This window comes from Lachnellula hyalina (genome assembly GCF_007821495.1).
Source record: "Lachnellula hyalina strain CBS 185.66 chromosome Unknown contig00033, whole genome shotgun sequence".
In the NCBI taxonomy this organism is placed as follows: Eukaryota; Fungi; Ascomycota; class Leotiomycetes; order Helotiales; family Lachnaceae; genus Lachnellula; species Lachnellula hyalina.
This window is the reverse complement of record NW_022157147.1, coordinates 173,515-195,045: the sequence shown is the minus strand read 5'-3', so window position 1 is coordinate 195,045 and position 21,531 is coordinate 173,515. Positions and strand designations below refer to the sequence as shown.

Here is a 21,531-nt window from a genome sequence, read left to right as displayed (position 1 = left end):
ATCGTGATAATAAGATATTGTTTGAGCGTCTTGTTGCAACGGGTACCAAACTTCCGGTATGCTTCAACGGCATAGTGGCCATCCTCAACTTCAAGCTTGTTCCGAGAGGATGCTCGGCGGACGAGTTGAAGGACTAGCGAAGCTGGCCTTACCAACGATGATCAAGACCACCGTTCAAGGGTCGGAGTTACACACTTGTTTCGTCAAACGTAAATCAAATCTTGTCAGTCAAGACTGAAAGGTGGCTAATGGTTGTTAGAGAATCATGGCCGATCTGGTAACTCCAATCATGCGCCCCATCAGCTCGGAGGGGCTCAAGCATCCCGTGAGGAAGCCTGCAAAAAAGATTGGACATCGTCAAGATGAAGATGCTCCATCGAGATTATCAGTACTCCGATACTTCCTTTGGTCAATGGAACACTCTATCTTTTCATTCATCGTAATCGCGGCGCCAGCACGCGCAGTACATTCTACCAAATCGAATATTACTGGCGTGAAGCCCACCAGTACGCCAACTTTCGCTGGGTCAAGGCCAATCCAGTCGGTATATACGTTGCCTTTCAAGATAGCATAGATGGAGCCCGTGATGCGTGGAATGTCCAGGCTAGTCTCTATATTGACTCAAAAAGACACCGTCGTTGGGATCCTGTTACATTCCCGGACTCGGTATAGTTGCTTGGAGAAGTTGATGCCGGTGACGCCCGTCGTGCTTTGGCTGATTGTTTCTTCGCCTGAGTGCTGAGGAAGAAACAATTAGTTAGCCTGTGAGATTGCAAAGTAGACATGTGCCCAGGATAGAATATTAACATGTAAGAACAACATAAAGTTCAAATGGTTGTGAAAGTTGTGATATAGTATTATATACTGTAAGCAAAGGCGTGTACGAAGTTTGTAACATACCTGTAGTCCTTCACTTGAGGTGGGGTGGGACGTCGACATCTTAGGAGGAGCCGCTTGCCCCACCAAGCGAGCAATAAACTTTTTGAAACACCATCTGACACCAGCTGTTGACCTTCCTTGCACAACACCATGGCTTTTGCTATTGAGGTCCCTGGCGAAGCTGCGCCTCTTACGCCGCAACAAGTTTATCTAGCTCTTCAGTCAGCGGGATCCTCTCAGCAAGTGCACATCCAAACCGGCACGCAACAGCTTCAATCGTGGGAGACGCAGCGGGGTTACTACACATTACTGCAGGTAAGTAAATTCTTCCTAACATGGACGCCAAAAATCGCATCTAGCATTGTAGATATTGAATTCGGCATGGCATGTCAGACATCGATGCAGCTTGTGGCTCTTCCCCACCAGCACGAATTTCTCCAGCTTCTATGGCAATCACTGACAATCTCTTCACAGGCAGTATACCTGGACAAATCCCTACCCTCTGAAGTCCGATATCTTGCTATAATCCAACTGAAAAATGGTATCGACAAGTACTGGCGGAAGACAGCCATCAATGCCATCACCAAGGAAGAGAAGGCTGAGATCCGGTCACATCTGATAGAGGGAGGGATCGAGGAGGCCAATACACAACTCGCCCTGCAGAACGCCCTCGTCGTTTCCAAAGTCGTCCGAATAGACTATCCGCTCGATTGGCCAGAGGTCCTCACGAACTTGATCAAGATTTTGCGGTCCGCAAATCAGACGAACCAGCTACACCTGCGACGGGGGATGCTGATGATGTTACAAGTGGTGAAGGAGTTGTCGACTGCGAGATTACGCGCCTCCCAAACGAGTTTAAAATCAATTACACCTGAGATCGTATTTTTGTTGAACGAGATATATACTCAGAAGGTTGCAATATGGATGGGGTTTCTACAAGGCAATGGGGACGACGAAGCCGGAGCTATGGATGCCTTGGAGAACAGTCTATTTTCCATCAAGATCCTCAGACGTCTGCTCATTGTTGGTTACGAATATCCCAACCACTCCACGGACGTTCAGCAAATCTGGGAGCTCTCTCAAGTTCAGTTCGGCCAGTTTCTTGAAATGGTATCCCAAGATCCTCCATTCTTGGTATCTCCGGCTAAAGAATTGGTTGAAAGGCATCTGGTCCAGTTCTCAAAGCTTCATCTTCAGATGTCAGTGATACATCCGGCAGCATTTGCGCTTCTTCCTAGTTCGCTGGATTTAGTACGAGCGTATAACGGTTTAATAGTCAAGTTCGGCGATTCCTATGGCTCAGAATCACAGGACTTCAGCGCAAAATCTCTCAATAAAGATGATGATTCCAAAGATCAAAGACCGGTGATGGAAAAACTGTGCCTCAAGGGCTTAAATTTGTTGCGCGGCTGCCTCAGAATGGTGTTCAGTCCTGCCCAGTCATTTAAATACAAAACACCTGAGGTAAAAGCAGAGCAACAGAAAGGTGTGGCGCTTATCAAAACGGAATTACTCACTGAGAATCTCGTCGCCCAACTTGCCAACGTCATTGTTACCAAATTTTTTGTCTTCCGTCAAGCTGATCTCGAGGCATGGGAAGATGACCAAGATGAATGGGAGATCAAAGAAGAAGGCGGTGGTGATACATCGGAATTCGAAGTCGACCATGCTCGGAAAAGCTGTTCATGGACTTGGTCATAAACTACAAGGACCTTCTTGTGCAGCCGTTGCTATCATTTTTTCAGTCTGTTGCTGGTGGAAGTGATAGTACGGTGGTGACGAAAGATGCGGTATATACGGCAATGGGCTTATCAGCCCCGGTTGTCTTTAAAAGCTTCGACTTCAATTCGTTCCTCACTTCAACGCTGGTTAATGACGTTCAACAGACTGGGCCTGGCTACAAAGTCCTGCGACGGAGAATTGCTATCCTACTTGGGCAGTGGATCACCATTAGCATCTCGGAAGCAAACAGACCTTTGGTTTATCAAATCTTTCAACATCTTCTGAAATCAGAGGACGAGACTAACGACTACGTTGTTCGCGTTACCGCGGCGAGGCAATTTAAAATCGTCGTCGATGACTTTAGTTTTGTGCCCGACGGGTTTCTTCCTTACGCTTCAGACTATCTCAACAGACTTATGAGTCTGATTCAAGAGGTGGAAAATACGGAAACGAAGATGGCAATTCTTGAAACAATCAGAGTCATAGCAGTCCGGCTGGAAAACAACATTTCTCCATTCGCTGACCAGATTGTCTCAATATTACCCGGTCTGTGGGAAGCATCAGGCGAAGAACACCTTTTGAAGCAAGCCATATTGACTCTCCTTTCTACACTGGTCATGGCCATGAAGGAACAGGCTCAAAGATATCATGCCATGATTCTACCGCTGATCCAACGAGCCGTTGAGCCCGGTTCAGAAATGCAAATCTACCTCATGGACGAAGCCCTCGAGCTGTGGTCTACCATTCTCGCCCAATCCCCTGCTCCTGCTCCATCAGAGGTAGTGTCGCTCGTCGAGGCCGCCTTTGCCCTCCTTGAAATCGGTTCCGATACCCTTCGCACAGTACTCAATATCGTCGAATCCTATATTTTACTCGCCCCCGAAGTTATGCTCAGCGATGGCATCCGCCTACGTGTCCTCTCATACATGTCGAACCTGCTCGGCGTTAAGAGGCGTGAAATGGCAGGTCAAGTAACATCCATAGTGGAGAACCTCATACGTGCCGCAGAGAAGATTGGAGGCTCTCAAGGCATCACGCTCATTGCCAAAGACTTACACGAATGCGGCTACAGCCAGAAAATATTTGAAGGACTCCATGATGCATGGGATGCCCACCAAACTGCTGGTCCGAACCGTCGGTACCCTAAGCTTGACGATGTCGTAGAGACAGACTATTTCACCATTCTCGCACGACTCGCGCTCGCGGACCCAAATGTCTTTCTTACCATCATTGGTTCTATCGGGAATGCAGATGAAGTCTGGAGGTGGCTGAGCACAGAGTGGTTCCGCCATTTTGATAGCATGGCGAATATCGACAGGCAGAAACTCTCGTGTCTAGCTCTCTCGCGCCTCGTAGAACTGCCGCCACCCATGACGCCCGTCATTCTCGAGCGGCTCCAAGATTATTTTGCAATGTGGACTTCTGTTATTACCGAGATGTCAACCGGCCGTGACGATGGCGGTGATAACTTGATCTGGTTGCAGAGTGAAGGGAACGAGTACGAGGGTCCGGAAGATATAAGGAAGCGGCTTCATAGTGCTGGCGATCCAGTGCATACCATTCATACCTTCAATTTCGTTAAGGAGCGCTTGCAGGGCGTCGTCAATGCGTGTGGGGGCGAAGACTCTTTCCATGCGAACTTCTCGATTAATGTAGATAAAGATGTACTTCAAGGCTTCCAGAGGCTGGGGACCGAAGCTAGTAATGAGCCGAGGGCATTTTGGGAGAACGGCTGATGGATATAAGGAGAGGAGAGATGTGTAGATTAATCATTAGATACCCTGCGAAAGGACCGATATCCTGAATTTGAACTATTGGCAAAATATACATACCACTACCCCTACGACATCCTTTTGCACTCCTCGCGGGCGTTATCACTGAACTGCAAACTAGGCCTTCCATGGCCATGGTGTAACATGCACAGATGTGTGGCTTCTTACTAGATACATACCTGCAAAACACTGGAATACCTTCACGCTTCGGTAATACCGGTATAGAACGCAATGCAAAGCCGGATTCGCAGCTTGATAATTGACTGAGAATGGGGGTATGGAGACGTGTAATTTGTCACTAAATGTCTTGCAGAAAGACCAGCTGCTTAAAACCATGGTTCGCTCAAACGAAAACTTGAGGCATTTTCACAGCGTTATCTGATCTGCCGAACTTGTAGGCAAGCTTTTTTAAACATTCTAATTATAAATACATCAGGACATTGACATGTATGAACAGGGGTGGATCAATAGACAAGTAATGTTCAATAAGCCAATCAATATTGACCCAGTCCTACTCTAAAGGAATATATACAACGCCAGAACACCATAGCTATGCAACGCAACGCAATGCAAAAATCACAGCCGCAAGCATAGAAGCACAAAGTAACTATATCTACAACTCAGCTAACCTCTCCGGCACAATGCCCGCTCCACAAATATCCGCTACTTGCCTCTGGCTAAAATCACTCCTTGAGAAATTCCACTCTTCCCACTGTTTACCTCCAATAGCCAGGCCCCCAATATCGCCATTACTTCGTCCCTTCTGCAATAATCCAAATCTGAGTCCCACTTCCGTGACCGTGACGGCGATACTAACGACGATTAGCACGATGATGATCCATGTTATGGTGGACATTTTCGTGTCCGCTATCGAGTCGGAGAGGATCTCGGCGAGGTCGAGGAATACGCGGCAGCGCTCGTTGAGGACTGTGATGCGGGGTTGAATTTCGAGGTATTCGCGGATGGCGCAGTAGAGCGGGTGCAAAGTGGGTTCGGCATCCCAGAAAAAATTAGGGACGTCGAGGATGTTAGATGCTAGGACAATATTAGTAGCTGTTTACATTGCAAAGGGATCGATTTGGGACGTACAAAGATTGACGTCTACACGACTCTTGAAGAGCCGGCCTAAGATCCTGACGATTTCTTTCCGAGACATGCCTAGCTGGCCCGTAAGAGCCATGTGTTTGGGTACATGTTGTGCGTCTAGCATGGTTTTTGACATGTTTTCTTCGAAGAAATTTAGTTTTGTGCTCTGCGCGATGGCGTGGCTTATGGAGAGTTTGATCATATGATCGCCACTTCGGAGCGTAATCATGTCGTTGAACACTCGCGGTCTCTCTACCCTGGGACTGTATTCGAAATGGAGCTCTTCCTTTTCAAAATCGTCCTCTTTGATGGGTCGGGAAAGTAATGAGGTCCCTGTTTCGTGCCCGTAGAATGTTAAGTCGGCCAGGATGTCCTTCTCTTGGTTCTCTGTAAAATTCCAGAACACGACGACGCCATAAGAGAAAACGAACATCTCGGCGAATGCTGTGGCGTCGGGTGCAATTCGATTCGGGCTGTCTCCTCGGTGCCCTTGTTCTTTGACTCGGGTGGCTTCCCTAGTTCTACGACCCTCTTCTTCCCTTCTTGTTCGGTCTTCCTCGGATTCGTTCTGGGGGCTATCTTCGTCGCCTCTAATACCGTACGTCTCTGAATCTTCAAAATATCCTTCGTGGTAATCCCGATTCTCGCTTCTCTCGATCTCTTCATCTAGAACCGCTTTCCCACCAGGACTCTTCAAGACCGGACTGCTTTTGATCCGGAACCCTTCACTTCCTGGAAGCATTGGTAGGTGGTAGACTGTGTATAGACAGTCATCATACAATTTCGTCTTGGCACCATGCCTCTCTTTCACAAACGCCGCCGTAAGCATCATCTTATATCCTTGTGCCGTGCAATACGCCGTAACTCTAGCCACCTTATCCGTCCGTTTCGCCTTGGGTAACCTCTCCGCATAACTCTTCCCACGGATCCCTCCCCTCTTCTTCAGTACATCCATCTCGTCATCCCTCAATGGACCATCATCTCCTTCTACCTCACCATCATCCTCCTCGTCTGAGGCATCCTGATCGGTCTCGGGGATAAGGACCAGCTTCTCACTAACTTTCGTGCTTCGACCAGGCACTTTCTGTGCTGCTACCCTCGCAGCTATATTCCCACCAGCAGTTAGACGTCGGGGGGTGTTGGGCGCAGGCCGTTTGCCTGGTGGACCGCGTGCTTGGCCAGAAGGGATTTGGGATGCATATTGAAGGACGTTGTCTACAGATATGAGGCGAGTAGGTGCGCGATCTCGAGGGGTACCGGAGCCATTAGAAGGTTGGGCCGTTGAAGGACGCTCGCGGGGAATTGTATTCTGTAAAGTAAAATATTCAGTAACTGAAGTCCTAGAATCTTTGGAAGCCCTGTCCCAGTCAAAATATAGAAATTGGGAACAAACCATGTTTGGAGGTCCTCTGCTGGGTATTGCTATGGTCAAGAAAATATGTTATTGGTGTCGCCAAGAAAACCGAGACATCTAGGCGAATGCAAATGGCTTGTTGTTCTGGATGCGAAGCATTATATTATACATATTTACAAATGCTAGATGGACTGAAGTCTGAAGGAGCTTAACACCCGGCTCCTCGTCATAAATGTGAAGCGAGGACAGTCGTCTAGAGCCACACCGGTCTATCTGTATCTATTTTATAACAACAACTTCGCAAAGAAAAAGTAGATTTCTACACTCTTTCACCCGAAACAAGTCCTTTATGGGAAAGAGTGTTCATGCATCCGCTGATACTCTACCATCTCCGTTGAAGCAAGTTACCTTCTTTACAGTGTCGTTTGTGCCGTGCACGTTTGTTTGATGCCCGGTTTCCGTAACAGAAGCAAATAAGAGATGTACAAATACAAGGTAGATGGGTCGTCTTTGCTTGTACATACGATGTTATATCACGTTTAGTTATCTGTGGCCTTACAGCATTTTATAGGCCTTGAATTCTAGCTTTTCTTTCTTTCCTTTTGCAAGTGTCACTTCTGAATCTTTTCCCAAAACGTTTTTCATGCTTGACGACAGCTGCCATCTATCGTACAAAGTTTGAAGAAGAAGTGTTCCTTATTTCTTCTGACAATTCATCTCTCCGGATTTCAAAATTAAGAAAGAAGGACATCTCAATGGGTGCAATTATTACCATTTCCAAGGAATACACAACCCCTCCCCAAAATCTTTAAGAACAAAAGTGAAACTCCCCCCAAACTGCTCGGCTTATCTCCTTTGGATTTTTATGCATCGTCTATATTGACACAATGCACAACGCTCGATGAAAAGTGATTCTAGACGTTGCTGTCGGTAGTTCCGGCGTCTGTATTGAGAATTTGCGTACACACTCCAATATCTACAATAATGCCGAATCAGAAACCGCGACGCTTTAGGTAATAGCATTTTAGTAGACAAACTCTTCGAGGGATCTTTACCTTAGAGCTGTTCGTGAAATAGAAAACACCCAGCTCCTTAAATATGTTCAACAAGTTACCAGACGTAGTTCGGTATGGAAACCCGATTCCTTAGAACCATCAGACCAGAAGGTTTCTAGTCTAAAACGAGGAAAGTATTAGACAAGGTCACGCGTACTGTACGTATTCTTGAGCTATAATGAGGGCCCATTCCAGTCTAGCAATAAAACCCATTCATTCATACCTATTTATCTATCTCCTAACAGCAACCGCAGGCCATATCTCAAAGCCCTTCTTCCGCTCATTTGTCAACCCTTCACCCATACTTCCATTTGCCTCCTCCACGCCCAAAACCTCCTCACCCGTCGCCACACCGTCCGCATACTCAAAAGATCTCTTATCAAGATTCCAAACCAGGCCTCCTCGCTTCACACTCTCAAATCCAAACTCCCACCGTTTCTTCCCATCATCCACATGCAGATGCAGATCATTAACGATAACGAGTAGCTTTTCCAACCCATCAAAGGACATAAAGATGTCCGAAAAAGAACGCAAAGCATCGTGATCCTGGATAAGAGTTTTTGGAATGGCGAGGATCTTAGGATCAGCCCAGAGCGTTACGGTTACGAAGAGTAGATCAGGCTCGAATTGCCGATCTGAGGGTTCGGTGAGGAAATCGTTCCAGGTGTCTTGTGTGACGAACAGCGCGTCTTGTGCTGAGTTGTAAGGACGTGTGAACGTAAATTTAGAACACATATCCTCTTCCTCTTCCTGGTCTCGCTCTCGATCTTGATCTTGACCTTCCCCGTTGCCAACCCCTTGCACAGCCCCACGCCGTTCAATCCGAATCCCCATCTTACCCTGGGCACCCAACCATTCCCCCACAACCCCTCTCGCTTCCCGATTAACACCCACAAGCGGCATGGCATATTCAACATGATCCAGCAACTCACAATGAAATTTGAAATACAAATTTTCCAGCTCATCATTCGGGCCTCGATACGGCTCTCCTTCTATTGAGCGACTGGGTTCCCAGCAGCCTCTTTTGTAGAAGAATAGGGCTGGGGCTGGTTTGAGCTCGTAGGGTAGGGCGAGACGCCATATCTGAGTGCGGAGTTCTGGGGGGAGGCGGGTGAAGAGGGGGAATTGTGGAGAGTTGGCTGCTGGTTCCATCATGATGTTGGGTTTGAGTTTGTTGATGTCTGGCGATAAGGAGGTTAGATTTATGCCTGAAACCTTTAGGCCCGCCGATCTGTGATTGGCTGCTCTGCTTTCGCACAGCCATTAGCTATATAATTAGTTTTTCAGTAAAATACTATTAGAAAAACACTTATATAACTCATCTAGCTTCAGTTTAGGTGGGTGCGTGTACCCGCAATGGCTGTTCTGACGGCTACTTACTATATTTATTAACTAAATTTCCTCAAGCATAGGAACGATAGATAGTCTTCTAGTAAGATAGTCACTTATAGAGAGTATGTATATTTTATATTCCCCTATCTACTGTATCTATCCTGAGATATCACAACATGCCATTCATCCATCAACAAAATGCAGGCACGCCTATCCCAAAAGCACACCCCCCGCATTCATCACGCAACGCTAAAACGCAAATGAAATAAAGCAAAACAAAAGAAAGTTTTCATTTATGCAAACTATACAGTCTCTAGAGTATTCAACTGCACATACCCTTCCTCCTCGACCCTCCTCCCGCGTCCCGTCACACTCTTCACCACATCACCCAGCCTACCCATAAACCCCCAGCCCTTCCCCTTCCGTTGGATCTGTCCCCTCTCCTCCACCAGCGCGTCTTCCATCCACTGCGGTCTCTTCCAGAACTTCAAGAGCAAACTAGACGCAACGACACTTACGGAACTAGCGGCCATAGCCGCGCCAGCAGCCATAGGATGCAAATGCCATCCAAACGGCAAGAAGAATCCCATGGCGAAAGGGAGGCCGATGAGATTATATCCGCAGGCCCAGGACAGGTTGAGCTTGATACGGTTGAAGATCGAGCGCGCGAGTTGGATGGAGGCCGGGATATCCATAAGGTCGTTGGGACGCATGAGCACCACGTCCGCGGCTTCCATCGCGACGTCTGTGCCAGAGGCCATGGCGATGCCGACATCAGCCGTTGCGAGCGCGGGAGAGTCGTTGATGCCATCGCCGACCATGGCGACGCATTCGCCTTGTTTCTGAAAATTGCGGATGATTTCTTGTTTCTGGTCGGGCGTTACGCCTGCGTGGACGTTTTCGGGCGATATACCGACGATGCGGGCTACGGCGAGGGCGGTGGAGCGTTGGTCGCCGGTCACGATGGCTGTTTTGACGTTCATTTTGTGCAGGACAGCTACGGCGGCACGGGCACTGTCTTTTACAGTGTCGGCGAGGCAGAGATACCCGGTGTAGGAGCCGTCGACTGCGATAAAAATGTTGGTTGTTCCTGCTGATGTGGTCTTTGAGGGACCGGCGGCTTTCAGATTGGTTTCTTCAGAGGCATTGATTGCTTCTTGGGGAACAACGATTTTGTTGTCTTGGAGATAGCGCACACTGCCAATGAGTACGCGGTAACGGGTTCGTTCGGCGTTGGTAGCTGGCTCGACGAGAGCACTGATACCTTTTCCTACGCTTGCCTCAAAGTCACCGACGCTACCGTCGATAGTCCCCTCGATGCCCAGGCCAAGTTCCTCCTTCGCATTTGCTAGGATAGCTTTGCCAATGGGATGTTCACTGCCCATCTCTGCGAGCCCAATGATCGACAACCACAGTCTCTTTCTCCACTCGTTGCTCTCCCACGCTGAAACGCGGTTGAACTTGGCAACACTCATTTTGCCCATGGTAAGAGTTCCGGTCTTATCAAGAACGACTTGGGTAATCTTGGTTGCAGTCTCCAAAGCAGCACCGCCTTTGACTAAGATTCCATTCTCTGCACCAACACCAGTTCCGACCATGACAGCGGTAGGTGTAGCGAGGCCAAGCGCACAGGGACAAGCAAAGACAATGACTGAGATGCAGAGCTTTACACAAACCATGAACTTGCCGCCACTGGCTTCGTCCAAAAAGATCTCGGGTGGATGAGAAAGAACATGGCTTAGGATCATCCAGCTGCTGAATGTAAGGAATCCAAGGATGAGAATGGTAGGCACAAAGTACCCAGCGATCATATCGGCAAGACGTTGAATCGGTGCTCTTGTAGTTTGAGCCTCCTGCACAAGCTTGACGATTTGACTGAGCTGCGTATCGCGACCAGCTCTTGTGACTCGGAAGTCCACCCTGCCTGTACCATTTACAGTTCCTGCAATCAGGAGGCTGCCTTTTCGTTTTTGAACTGGCATAGCCTCTCCAGTCACCATGCTCTCATCGACATATGTCTCCCCTCGAGTGACTGTTCCATCAGCTGGAATTTTGTCACCAGGTCGTAGAACGACAATGTCGCCAACTTGAATGAGTTCGGTAGGAATGACTTTCTCTTCTGCTGCGTTGCCTTCTTGGGTAGATTCTTTTGGTTCCTTTCCGGCACCAATTGCAACCTCCCAACCTTCGGCAGCTTTTTCTGCGGCGATGGGGTCTGCGTATATGGTTGCCATTGATGGAGCGAGTGACATAAGTTTTGAGAGCGCCTTGGAGGTTTGACCCTTTGCTCGATTCTCGAGAAATCGTCCGAGGGTAATAAAAGTAATGAGCATACTGCTCGTATCGAAAATAGTACTGGGTCGAGTATGAGGTGGAGCGCAGATAGAAACAATCATGGCTGCAATGCTGAAGAAAAATGCTGCAGAAGTACCAAGGACAACTAGGACATCCATAGTGGGTGAGGCGTGCTTCAGCGATTTGAATGCAGAAATATAGAAACGCTTTCCAATGCCGAATTGGACGGGTATCGTAAGGACTAAACAGATGATATCGCCGAGATATAGACCGGGAAAGAAAACTATCAAGCTTCCAAAGTCTAAAAACGGGATCATAGGAAAGATCATGCTGATCAAAAAGACTGGGATAGCGAACATCAACGATGTCCTAAAGGCGGTTCGCCATTCTGTGATTTCCTTGGTTTTGGAAAGTGACTCAAGTTGAGCGTTATTATCATCGTTATCTGCCACAAGAGCATTGTAGCCCTGGGCTTCAATAAGCTCAACTAGTGCGCGAAGGCCAGCGATGTTGGGTTGGTGGTTGATGGTAAGTCGAGAAGTAGCGAGGCTGATCTTTACAGAATTAACGCCAGGTAATGACTGAAGCTTGGCCTCTAACGCTGTAGCAGCTGCTGCATCTCTTACTCCAAACACCTTGAATTGGGACGAGGTAGCGTCAGAGGTCTGGTTTGCGGACCCTAAATCTGTTGATAGGATCTTGGCATCGAACCCCCTATCTTCGATGATTTCGGCAATTTGTTCTGCGGAGAGTTTTGAGGGGTCGTGTATGACTATCGCACGTTCTGCCAGTAGACTGACATTAAATTGTATTAGTCCTTCCAGATCTTTGAAACCACCTTCGACGGCAGATGTGCAGGATCCGCAGGTCATTCCTTCGATAGCAACGGTGGTGGTCGCTACCTTGTCTTTACCTGACGAGTTTCCTCCTCCTACACTGATTGTCTTGGGTTTTGATAAATCTGATTCGACAATGGTTGCCCCAAAGCCTCTGTCTTCGATAATTTCCGCAATTTGTTCGGCACTCAGAAGAGAGGAGTCGTGCTCCACCACCGCTCTTTCTGACAGTAATGATATACTGAAATGCTTGACTCCTACGACATCTTTGAAGCCACTCTCAACCGCTGACGTGCAAGCGCCGCATGTCATACCCTCCACAGCCAGTGTAGTTGTCGTAGTTGCGTCTTCTGCGTCCTCCTCCTCATTATACGGGTACCCTTTTTTGTCGAACGTCGGTGATGGTAGATCCGTAGCCAAAACCTCCGCGTCAAACCCTCGATCCTCGATCGTATCTCGTATTGTCTCTGCACTGATTTTCTCTGGGTCGTGCATTATTACAGCCCGTTCCATAACCAAACTGACTGACACGCTTCCGATCCCCTCCACACCCTTGAATCCAGACTCAACCGCAGACGTACAAGCGCCGCAGGTCATGCCGCCGACTTTCAAAGTTGTTGTCGCCATATGTGCGGGTGTACCCAGTGGAGGCCTCGAATCCGACTCTTCCGTCGCAACCTTTAAATATGCCGGGGCCATTGTGAATGAAATTGCTGCTGTCAGCCGCAGGGCTGAATAATAGGAAGGGCAACTGAATATAAGTAGCAGGTGGTGCGCTCGTAATACTGAATTCGGCTACAATCTGACATGCAACCAAACAAGCACTTTGCTGCAATGCAGACTCTCGGTCAGTATGTTTTCTCTGTCATGCGATATGGTGCATGCAAGCCGAAGCACGGCGCAATCACTCACAGTATGTACCCAAGTACAGTACAACAATACAAGAACAGAAGACCAGCTCCTGCACGACGCCGGCTTTTGTTCCTTCTTCAGTGTCGACGTCTTTGTAACGCCGCTCGGCTTCGGGGTATTGACGCCACAAGCTTGCTAGCCTATGCGGGTGAATAACGAACGTTCTTTTGCTGCACTGTACGCTTTTCTTCGCTTTGGTGTAACAAAATACAGAGGGCAGAAATACTTCAAATTATCAAAAGACTTTATAAAGAGGGGCGGGGTGTGATTGTTGTTATGGTTGTTACGGTTAAAGATGGGGAGTAAAGGTAGGTGAGGGTAGGAAAAGACACCTTTTTGTCCGTCTGATTATGTCGAAAGAAGCAGCAATAATGGCACCCACACGCCCGAGGAAGCCGATGTATTTCAATAACTCGAGACAGGCAGGATATGACAGGCATCTCATTCTCTCCGAGCGGCAAGCCAGAGTAACAAGATCATATTCCGAAGGTTCAATACAATAGACAGGGCAGGGATGGCATTGCACGTCTCGTCCTCTTGTCAATGCGTTGCTTATAGATCCTGCAGATGTTTTAATCCGTTTTAGTCTCTTCCGAGGCGTACTCCTCGACCCGTACATGGTGGAGTGATTCTTTCAATATTGCTGCCGCGTGTACATCAATCCTCCTACCCAATGCAGAAAACACACGGAATAAGATCATAATTATGTACGGTAACTACAGTAGCAATTGTCTTCGCAAGTCTTGGTGGGTCATGATATCAGGAACACATCATGCACCACGCGGATGGATGGCGGGCGCTATTAACAAGGCTCAAGACTCGCAAGGCAAGGCTAAGCTTACAGTAGGCTTCCTGGCCTCGCTTAGCTGATTAGATCAAACGCTCCTCAAACCACTCGAGGTCCAACTTCAAACATCACATACTTTACTGTAGTGTCAATCACCGCCCGTGGTGTTTCTCAAACAACCCTCTGCACCATTGTAGATCACGAACCCAGTTTCATAACACCGGTATACCCCCCCGCCAAACACCCAGACAAGCTTTTGAAGCACCGGGAGTTAAAGCTCTATCCAAGCAGGCAGCGAATCAACAACCCGTTCATCCACCAACCTGAGCCTCACAGAACCAAACCCACGAAAATGGAGCAAACAAAAGCCCTCAATGCTCTAGAAGTACTTTCCCCAGCTTCCCTCCTGTCATCCCATTAAGTATCATCCAGCTAACCCCAGACAAAAGCCATTTCTAGCCCTCACCAAATCCGCCTCCTCCCCCCGCGCAGCAGCCGACCTAGTCCAGCGCGCGACCTCCGCGCCAAATACCTACATATTCGCCGAGCTACTCAGCAGCCCACAAATCCAATCACTCTCTTCCTCTCCAGACCACGCCCCTTTCCTGACTCTCCTGCAAATCTTCAGCTATGGCACATACAAGACTTATATATCCACGCCCAACTTGCCACCTTTGAACACAGCGCAGACGTTGAAGCTTCGCCAACTGTCTTTCCTGACGCTAGCCCGAAGACCAGAGGAATTGAGTTATGCAAACCTGATTGCGGAATTGGGATTAGATGGACCGAGAGAGCTGGAGGATGTTGTTATTAGTGCTATATATGCGGGATTGGTATGTGATTTCATTGCTTCTTCTCTACTGGGCGGCTTCTGAAAAGAAGTATTGCAGCACATAAGACTGATATTGTGAGAAATAACAGATCCAAGCAACGCTTGACCCCTACAACTCCCTAATCTCAATCTCCTCCGTCGCTCCTCTCCGCGATCTCCCACCCTCCAGCACGCCCTCGATGCTCCTCACGCTCTCAGCCTGGTCATCACGCTGCAGCACCTCGCTCTCGGACCTCGAAGCCCAGATCGCTCAGATCAAGACCGAAGCCAAGCGCCGACAAAAAGAAGAGGCGGAGTGGAACAAGGAAGTCGAAAAGTTGGTCGAGAGTGGAGGTGTAGGTGGAGGAGGAGGTGGCGGCAAGGGTGCGAAGAGCGACGAGAGTGGAGGAGGAGGGGGTTTCTTTGGGGGCCTGGGAAAAAAGCTTGGGGGTGGCAGGAGGGATGATGAGGATGTGGATATGGAGGGAGATGGGGATGGGGAGAAAGGCGGCAAGAATCTTAAGAGGAGTTTTGGGCTTTTGGCGTCGGGGTTGTAGATGATTGAGTGATGAGATTATGACTTTGAATGAGATTTCTAATGGGGCGTTATGGTGGCACGCATGGATGGCGCATAGATTAAGAACATACTCCCTTTGCTGAATTCTGATACATATCCTATTGGATGGAGTCTGTTAGTAAACATCCAAGAACAAATAATCCCATAATATGTGGCTATCGGGTCATTGATATTTGATGTTATGTTGCAATGTTCCAAATGAACCTGCAATAACCAACATCTTCATCCTCCTATTCCAAACAGAGCCAAATTTTCATCATACATAGGATAATCACATCACATCACATCATTTACACAAAAATCACAGCTAATCATGGAGGGTATTGCATTACTAGAAGCATTAAAAACCAACGTCTCGCGCCAATCACACCATACCATACCGAAAACCCCAGCGCTCGCTCCTCTTCCCTTCTTTTCAAAGCTGGCCGCAAGGGGGGGATATATAGATTCCTTGAAAACGCCCAAACCTGCCTGCCCTATTTACCAGACAGGTACGCTCCCTATACACATTTGATTTTCCTCCTTCCACTCCCTGCGAATAGAATTAAGATATCATGTCTGTCCCAATTTGTTGATGTGGACTATCTGGCCGTTACGTCTTCCTTTCCTTTCCTTTCCTTTACATTACAATTACAACCTCTTCCCGGGCACAAAGACAAAAAGCACAACTAGCGCTGTGTCTATTAGGATGGTGACGGCTAGGACCATGAGGGCGCGCTTGTTGAGCAGTTTGCGGACGTAGGGCTCGCGGATCTTGGTGAATGACATGAAGGTGTATTCGCTGAAGCCGGCGAGGGCAAGGATGGGGTCGAGGCGGTATTGGTGGGAACAGAGGGCATAGACGCCTAGTGTGAAAGGGAGGAGGAGCTGTGGCGTCATGTTAGTGAACGTGTGCGAGATATGCGAGGTGGACTGGAATAACATACCCAGACTCTAGTGTGCCTGGGGTAATCTAGGAAGATGAACACGAAAGCTACCCAGAATCCGGCAAACATGGCGATGAGACCAAGGATAACTCTCATAATCATAGATGTTGGAACAAGGTTTCCAAGTGCCTTCATGCGTAGGAAGCCGGGAAAGGCATCGCGTTCCATGGCTTGGAAAACGTAGTCCTTGGCCGCGTCAAAGACTTCTGGGTCATCGCGTCCGCGTTCTTCGATCGAGAGGGTAATTTCATGGGTGATGGCGTGTGGAAGGATGATTTCGCGCTCAGCGCCAGGTAAAAGGTATGTATAGAGGATCTTCTCGGCCGAGGCTCTGATATCTGCTCGCGCAACGGTATGAGCTGGGGAATTCGAGTCTGATGCCTGTTCATGTGCGCTGTTCATGAAACTCGGCCGTGGCTGATCATTTGACGTCGAGCGATGGTTGTTTGATGCGTGCGAGCCAAAACTTGCAGATGGGGAGTGTCCCATGCCGTTACCGTTTGAGCCTTCTTCGCGGAGGAAAGCTGACATTTGAGCATCTTGGTTCTTCTCCTTTTCCGTCATCAACGTCGATGGTCCTCCTGCTGGGTGAATCAAGTCCCCCATTCCCTCCAAATAAGCAGAAGATCTTTTCGAGGCCGACTTGTCGCCATCTGGAGTCCCAATCATCACGGATCGTCGTAGTTCTCGGACATAATGCCTACATAGCGACATGTGTTGGGCGACATCGAGCCTTCAAAAGTCAGTATTGATTCAATATTCAATCCCTGGAGCCAGAAAGCCACACCAAAAATCTAGATAGTCCACCGATCTCTGTTGATCTCTCATGTAGATGTAGAATGCGAACAAATCTACTGGCGCTAATGTCCTTCTGCTAAGAACTTCAAAGAGGGTAGGAAGCCTGTTCCGGGCCAGATCCGGCTGTGGCGAGGGATTATGGAGATCCATCTTGAGAACTTATTGTGTGCGATTCGACGCGATTGATCGTGAAGTGAGGGATGATGGTAACGAGATAACGAGAGCAATGTTTGTGTTGATCTTCGAGGGGGCAAGGAGAGGTTGTAAATGAGCGTGGAGTAGAGAGTGATCCAGTCTGATCCGCAGACAAATTGCTGGTATTGTCAACTTCGAACTTCAAGACTGTGACGAAGCGTCCGGCGCGGAAGACCTTCTGGTGGTCAATCAATCAATCAGTGAATTGAAAGATTGAGGTGGTTGAAGTTCCTCCTCGGCTTCATTTCCTTCTTGTTGCCGCCTTGCATTCAAGGCAGCAAGTCAGGCCTGCAATTCGCTTACGCTAGCGCACACACTGCGCTCAATTTTGGCACGAACGAACCTTCAATTTTTGAAGAAGAAAGACCACGAAATTTCCCGACAACCCTCGCCGTCAACTCCAAGTACGTTATACAGCTGCAGCAAACAATCATTGCGTCTCGATCAAGCACCCAGTTCTGACTCTCTCTAGAAATGTCGTCCAAAGGAAAGAAGCCCGCCGGCAAGGCACAAAGATCCGCCATCGCTGATGTCGTTGCGCGCGAATACACAATCCACCTCCACAAGAGAGTACGTCGAACCTAGGAAGCAAGGAAATATGCAGGAAGAGAAATACTGATTGAATCAACAGCTCCATGGTGTTTCATTCAAGAAGCGCGCCCCAAGAGCCGTCAAGGAGATCAAGAAGTTCGCTACTCTGTCAATGGTACGGCAAACCCCAAGACATTAAACCCTAAAACCGTCGAGGCCAAGACCATCGAAGCCAGGAGCGAAGAAACTGACAGGAGATTTACTTTTACAGGGCACATCCGACGTTCGTCTCGACCCCCAATTAAACAAGAAGGTCTGGGAGGCTGGTATCAAGGGTGTCCCATACAGACTGCGCGTCCGAATCTCAAGGAAGCGAAACGACGAAGAGGGTGCTAAGGAGAAGCTGTACAGCTACGTTCAGGCTGTCAATGTCAAGGATGCCAAGGGATTGCAGACGGCTGTCGTTGAGGAATAGAGGATCGCATATTCTTGAGTCTGAAGGGCATATGGGCTGGATGGAGTTGATTCGCATTATGCTGGCTAGCTTCTGAATGAAAAGGTCATCTTGATTCCCCAGCGATGTTCGCTATGGTGTGATTGATTCCAGTGTGAAGGTCTAGGGCTTTGGAGGAATCGGTGTTGGAAGATTTCAATTACTCAACATTCTACGTTGCAATATCGCCATACCAGAATGAGAAGTACGAATAGGGAATTTCGGAGAAGAAGTGTCTTCACCCAATGTCTCAGAGCGTGCTGATGTCTTTTTGCTTCAAATTGTATTACTTTCCGTTGCATATCCCAAACTTACCACGACAACTGCTACGCCAGAACCTGAATTCCACATTTCCAGCTTTATAGCATGTGCCACCTGGTTGTGGCAATCCCCTGAGGTATTTCCATCAGTCCTAAACAAATAATCATCTCTACTAGCTAGCCCAAGTGCAGACTCGTCCGGGACAGAGAAAGCGGCAAGCATTCGGGGAGATTTGAATGTGCCATTCGGCATAGAACAATTGAAGTATAGTTTGTGTCGATTCTTCTGTCCAGCACGAGGCTGTGTATAAAAAGCCGCTGATGTTATTCAAAGTCTCTATCTTTCTCTACCTCGCAGGGCTATTTCGCAGCTCCGTCAAGCGTATTTCAATGTTTAAGAAATTGAAAATACCATTCATCGATTCCTGAACCCAAATTGGTTTACGCAGCAAATAAATCAAGCCATGCCATGATCCCATGAGCATCTTGTTACTCTTCTGCCATGCTCCAGCAGTACAAGCTTTGTCCCTTTGCAACATGCTTAAAGTCTTTCTATTGTTCGTACAAATATGTAATAGAAGAGGAACAGCATGGTTAGTAAGACGAAAGAGGGCGTTTGCCACTTAAAACAATAGCCTTCAAGGGGTTATTGAGAAGTTCACCGGCATGAAGTCGAATAAGACACCATATCCTCATCCTCGCAGGCCTGGACATCTTTTCTACAACTCTGACTAGGGAGTTATACGGTACATGCAACTCATTAACTCTGAATTACAAAGCTACTTATTCTCCAGTCTCAAAAACCGTCACTGCTCACATTACCTACCGCGTACCTCTTCTCGCCTTACTCCTCCCATCACAGGCCTATTTGATGAATCGAACCCGCCCGTCCGCAAGGAAAGTACAAATCCTCCTCGAGCCTACTCAATAGCCAGCCCAGCCAACAAGCTATTCATTACCCGCCCGCATCACACTCCACGATCCAAATTACATCCAATTTATTCCGTTGTATTAAATTTAATCAAGTTTTCCGGAATAGGAACAGGGGAAACGGATGCCTGCATGCATACATCCCCACACAAAGGTTATGGAAACCCTAACTTTTCTTTGATGTATCCCTTCCTTTAGTTTCCCAATAATTGTGCGATCTCTAACAAAGATGAACTTACCTCCTACATCTTCTTCCTGTCTTCATCTTGGACGCTATACACAACCCAATCAACAATGGCCAAACTTACAGGAAATATCATCAAAAAGACCGCCAGATGGATCTGCTGTACCTGCGGGAAAGATAATACTGGAGCTGCCGTTAGTTGTGAGGGATGCAGCCATTATACAATTAATTGTATTGACTGTTATTCTTACTAATCGGATGCGCTGATGGGGGGTTTAAATGGTCGGGTATCATAGGCATAGGTACATTTAGATTTATCTGTTGGGTAGAGGGACTGTAATGTAATAGAGACGTTGAACTGGATTAATTCTCAAGGAATATCGTGTAGTCAATGTGAAGTGTAATGATCAAACCCGAATTCATGAATTCAAGTTATGTATGGCCTCCCTATACAAATGGCGGCGATTAACAGTACAGCGTGCTCCAAAAGTCCCATATACTCCCCCCTTCCCCTCCGCCATACCAATGCTGACTTGCGCAGAAAATGGACAACGAAACCAGGAACCCGTCGCTCATATGCACATTCTCCATGAATCATCCATCACCCAAGCAATAACGCCAATCTAGCCAGCATGGAGCTTATTCATCATCAACGTCACGGTGTCGACTCAATACCTTCTTCTTGAAGTCCTCCATATCCTTATCCCACAACTCCGCCGCCTCGCCATTTAGCGGTGATGCACTATATTCGGTCAGTCGCGATTCCCATTGCATTTACCAGGACAAAGGAAAGCTTACTTATTTGGTTCCCCCAACAAGCTCTGCAAACTTAGCAGCACGGTCTGGATATTATACGCTGCAGTCCACTTATCCTTCAAAATATCTAAGCAAATCCGACCCGAGAAGTCGACATTCGGGTGGTAAATCGGCGTCTTGAAGAGCACGGTAGGAGGAGCATAGGGGTAATTGGAGGGGAAGGCGAACGAGAGCTTGAATGTGAGGTTTGCGTAGGGCGTATCGTCTGGTCCTTCGATTGTTGCCGTCCAGGAGAGAAGGTTGCCATCTGCGGAGGGGAAGGCGGAGATGCCTGGGGCGGAGGATGTCATGAGTTGCATGAGCTCGGTCTGTAATCTGTTGCCGAGACAAGTCAGTACAAATAAATCACGGCAATGCGGGCAAGGAGATGATGACGGACCGTTTTGTCGTGCTATGAGCATCTGGTCCTTTCCGTGGTGCGAGTTTCGTCGCTTGGCTAGGTGGCAAACTGCCAGGCGCTGAGTTCTGAGTATCTTCCATATCGTAGTTCATGATCAAGGAAGCTTGGGGGCGGCGATGGATTTAAAAGGAAGCAAATGCACAAAGGCCGAGCGGGGATGCTGTGAATTGATACTTGAAAGAAAGCGATTGTGAATTGATGTGAAATTTGGCTCTCAAAGAAGTTGTGAATTGGCGGACAAAGCAAAAGAAAAAAAAGTAGAGTTTCCTCGTTTTTGTAGGTTTCTCGAGGTGGATAGAAGGGCCAGGAGGAAGGCGGGAATTGTTTACTCGAGTTCACGTTGCGGTTGGGGTCGTGGTCGCTTTGACAACGCATGAGTTAGCGCGAGGCTGTAGTTTTGCCTTCCCTTGGGGCCAATAAAGTGACGCGTGCAGCTTTGCTCTTGAAACTTGCACGCGATCATAACAGAAGCCATTGGACACGAGACTTTTGCTTTTTTTTTTTTTGCGGATACGGTTGACTCTCTTGGATATGGTAAGTTTCCCTATGATATATAGCAAGAAGACTTTCACAATGTTGG

At 48.0% G+C, this 21,531-nt stretch overlaps 7 protein-coding genes across 7 annotated transcripts; 3 read left to right on the top strand and 4 right to left on the bottom strand.

Moving 5' to 3' along the window:
* Nucleotides 1-1,029: 1,029 nt before the first annotated feature.
* Ipo11 (Importin-11) lies at nucleotides 1,030-4,337 on the top strand (the record flags this gene model as incomplete). The annotated part of the gene is made up of 3 exons (XM_031148666.1): nucleotides 1,030-1,194; nucleotides 1,354-2,538; nucleotides 2,559-4,337. 3 exons carry the CDS (start codon nucleotides 1,030-1,032, stop codon nucleotides 4,335-4,337), a joined length of 3,129 nt encoding a protein of 1,042 aa, XP_031007115.1.
* A 649-nt stretch (nucleotides 4,338-4,986) lies between these two features.
* sif3 (Sad1-interacting factor) lies at nucleotides 4,987-6,768 on the bottom strand (the record flags this gene model as incomplete). Its single annotated transcript, XM_031148665.1, has 2 exons — nucleotides 4,987-5,408; nucleotides 5,463-6,768. Coding segments are annotated over 2 exons (1,728 nt in total), but the record flags the coding sequence as incomplete, so codon positions are not given.
* Nucleotides 6,769-8,099: 1,331 nt separating this feature from the next.
* Nucleotides 8,100-13,030, bottom strand: HMA5_0 (putative copper-transporting ATPase; the record flags this gene model as incomplete). Its single annotated transcript, XM_031148664.1, has 2 exons — nucleotides 8,100-9,099; nucleotides 9,537-13,030. 2 exons carry the CDS (start codon nucleotides 13,028-13,030, stop codon nucleotides 8,100-8,102), a joined length of 4,494 nt encoding a protein of 1,497 aa, XP_031007113.1.
* Nucleotides 13,031-14,382: 1,352 nt separating this feature from the next.
* csn-7a (COP9 signalosome complex subunit) lies at nucleotides 14,383-15,398 on the top strand (the record flags this gene model as incomplete). Its single annotated transcript, XM_031148663.1, has 3 exons — nucleotides 14,383-14,415; nucleotides 14,480-14,863; nucleotides 14,952-15,398. 3 exons carry the CDS (start codon nucleotides 14,383-14,385, stop codon nucleotides 15,396-15,398), a joined length of 864 nt encoding a protein of 287 aa, XP_031007112.1.
* Nucleotides 15,399-16,048: 650 nt separating this feature from the next.
* Nucleotides 16,049-17,292, bottom strand: rax1 (the record flags this gene model as incomplete). The annotated part of the gene is made up of 3 exons (XM_031148662.1): nucleotides 16,049-16,285; nucleotides 16,345-17,077; nucleotides 17,132-17,292. 3 exons carry the CDS (start codon nucleotides 17,290-17,292, stop codon nucleotides 16,049-16,051), a joined length of 1,131 nt encoding a protein of 376 aa, XP_031007111.1.
* Nucleotides 17,293-17,811: 519 nt separating this feature from the next.
* Nucleotides 17,812-18,343, top strand: RPL31B (60S ribosomal protein; the record flags this gene model as incomplete). The annotated part of the gene is made up of 3 exons (XM_031148661.1): nucleotides 17,812-17,907; nucleotides 17,969-18,043; nucleotides 18,140-18,343. 3 exons carry the CDS (start codon nucleotides 17,812-17,814, stop codon nucleotides 18,341-18,343), a joined length of 375 nt encoding a protein of 124 aa, XP_031007110.1.
* Nucleotides 18,344-20,374: 2,031 nt separating this feature from the next.
* Nucleotides 20,375-21,043, bottom strand: ubc11 (Ubiquitin-conjugating enzyme E2; the record flags this gene model as incomplete). The annotated part of the gene is made up of 3 exons (XM_031148660.1): nucleotides 20,375-20,477; nucleotides 20,534-20,866; nucleotides 20,901-21,043. 3 exons carry the CDS (start codon nucleotides 21,041-21,043, stop codon nucleotides 20,375-20,377), a joined length of 579 nt encoding a protein of 192 aa, XP_031007109.1.
* Between the last annotated feature and the right edge of the window lie 488 nt (nucleotides 21,044-21,531).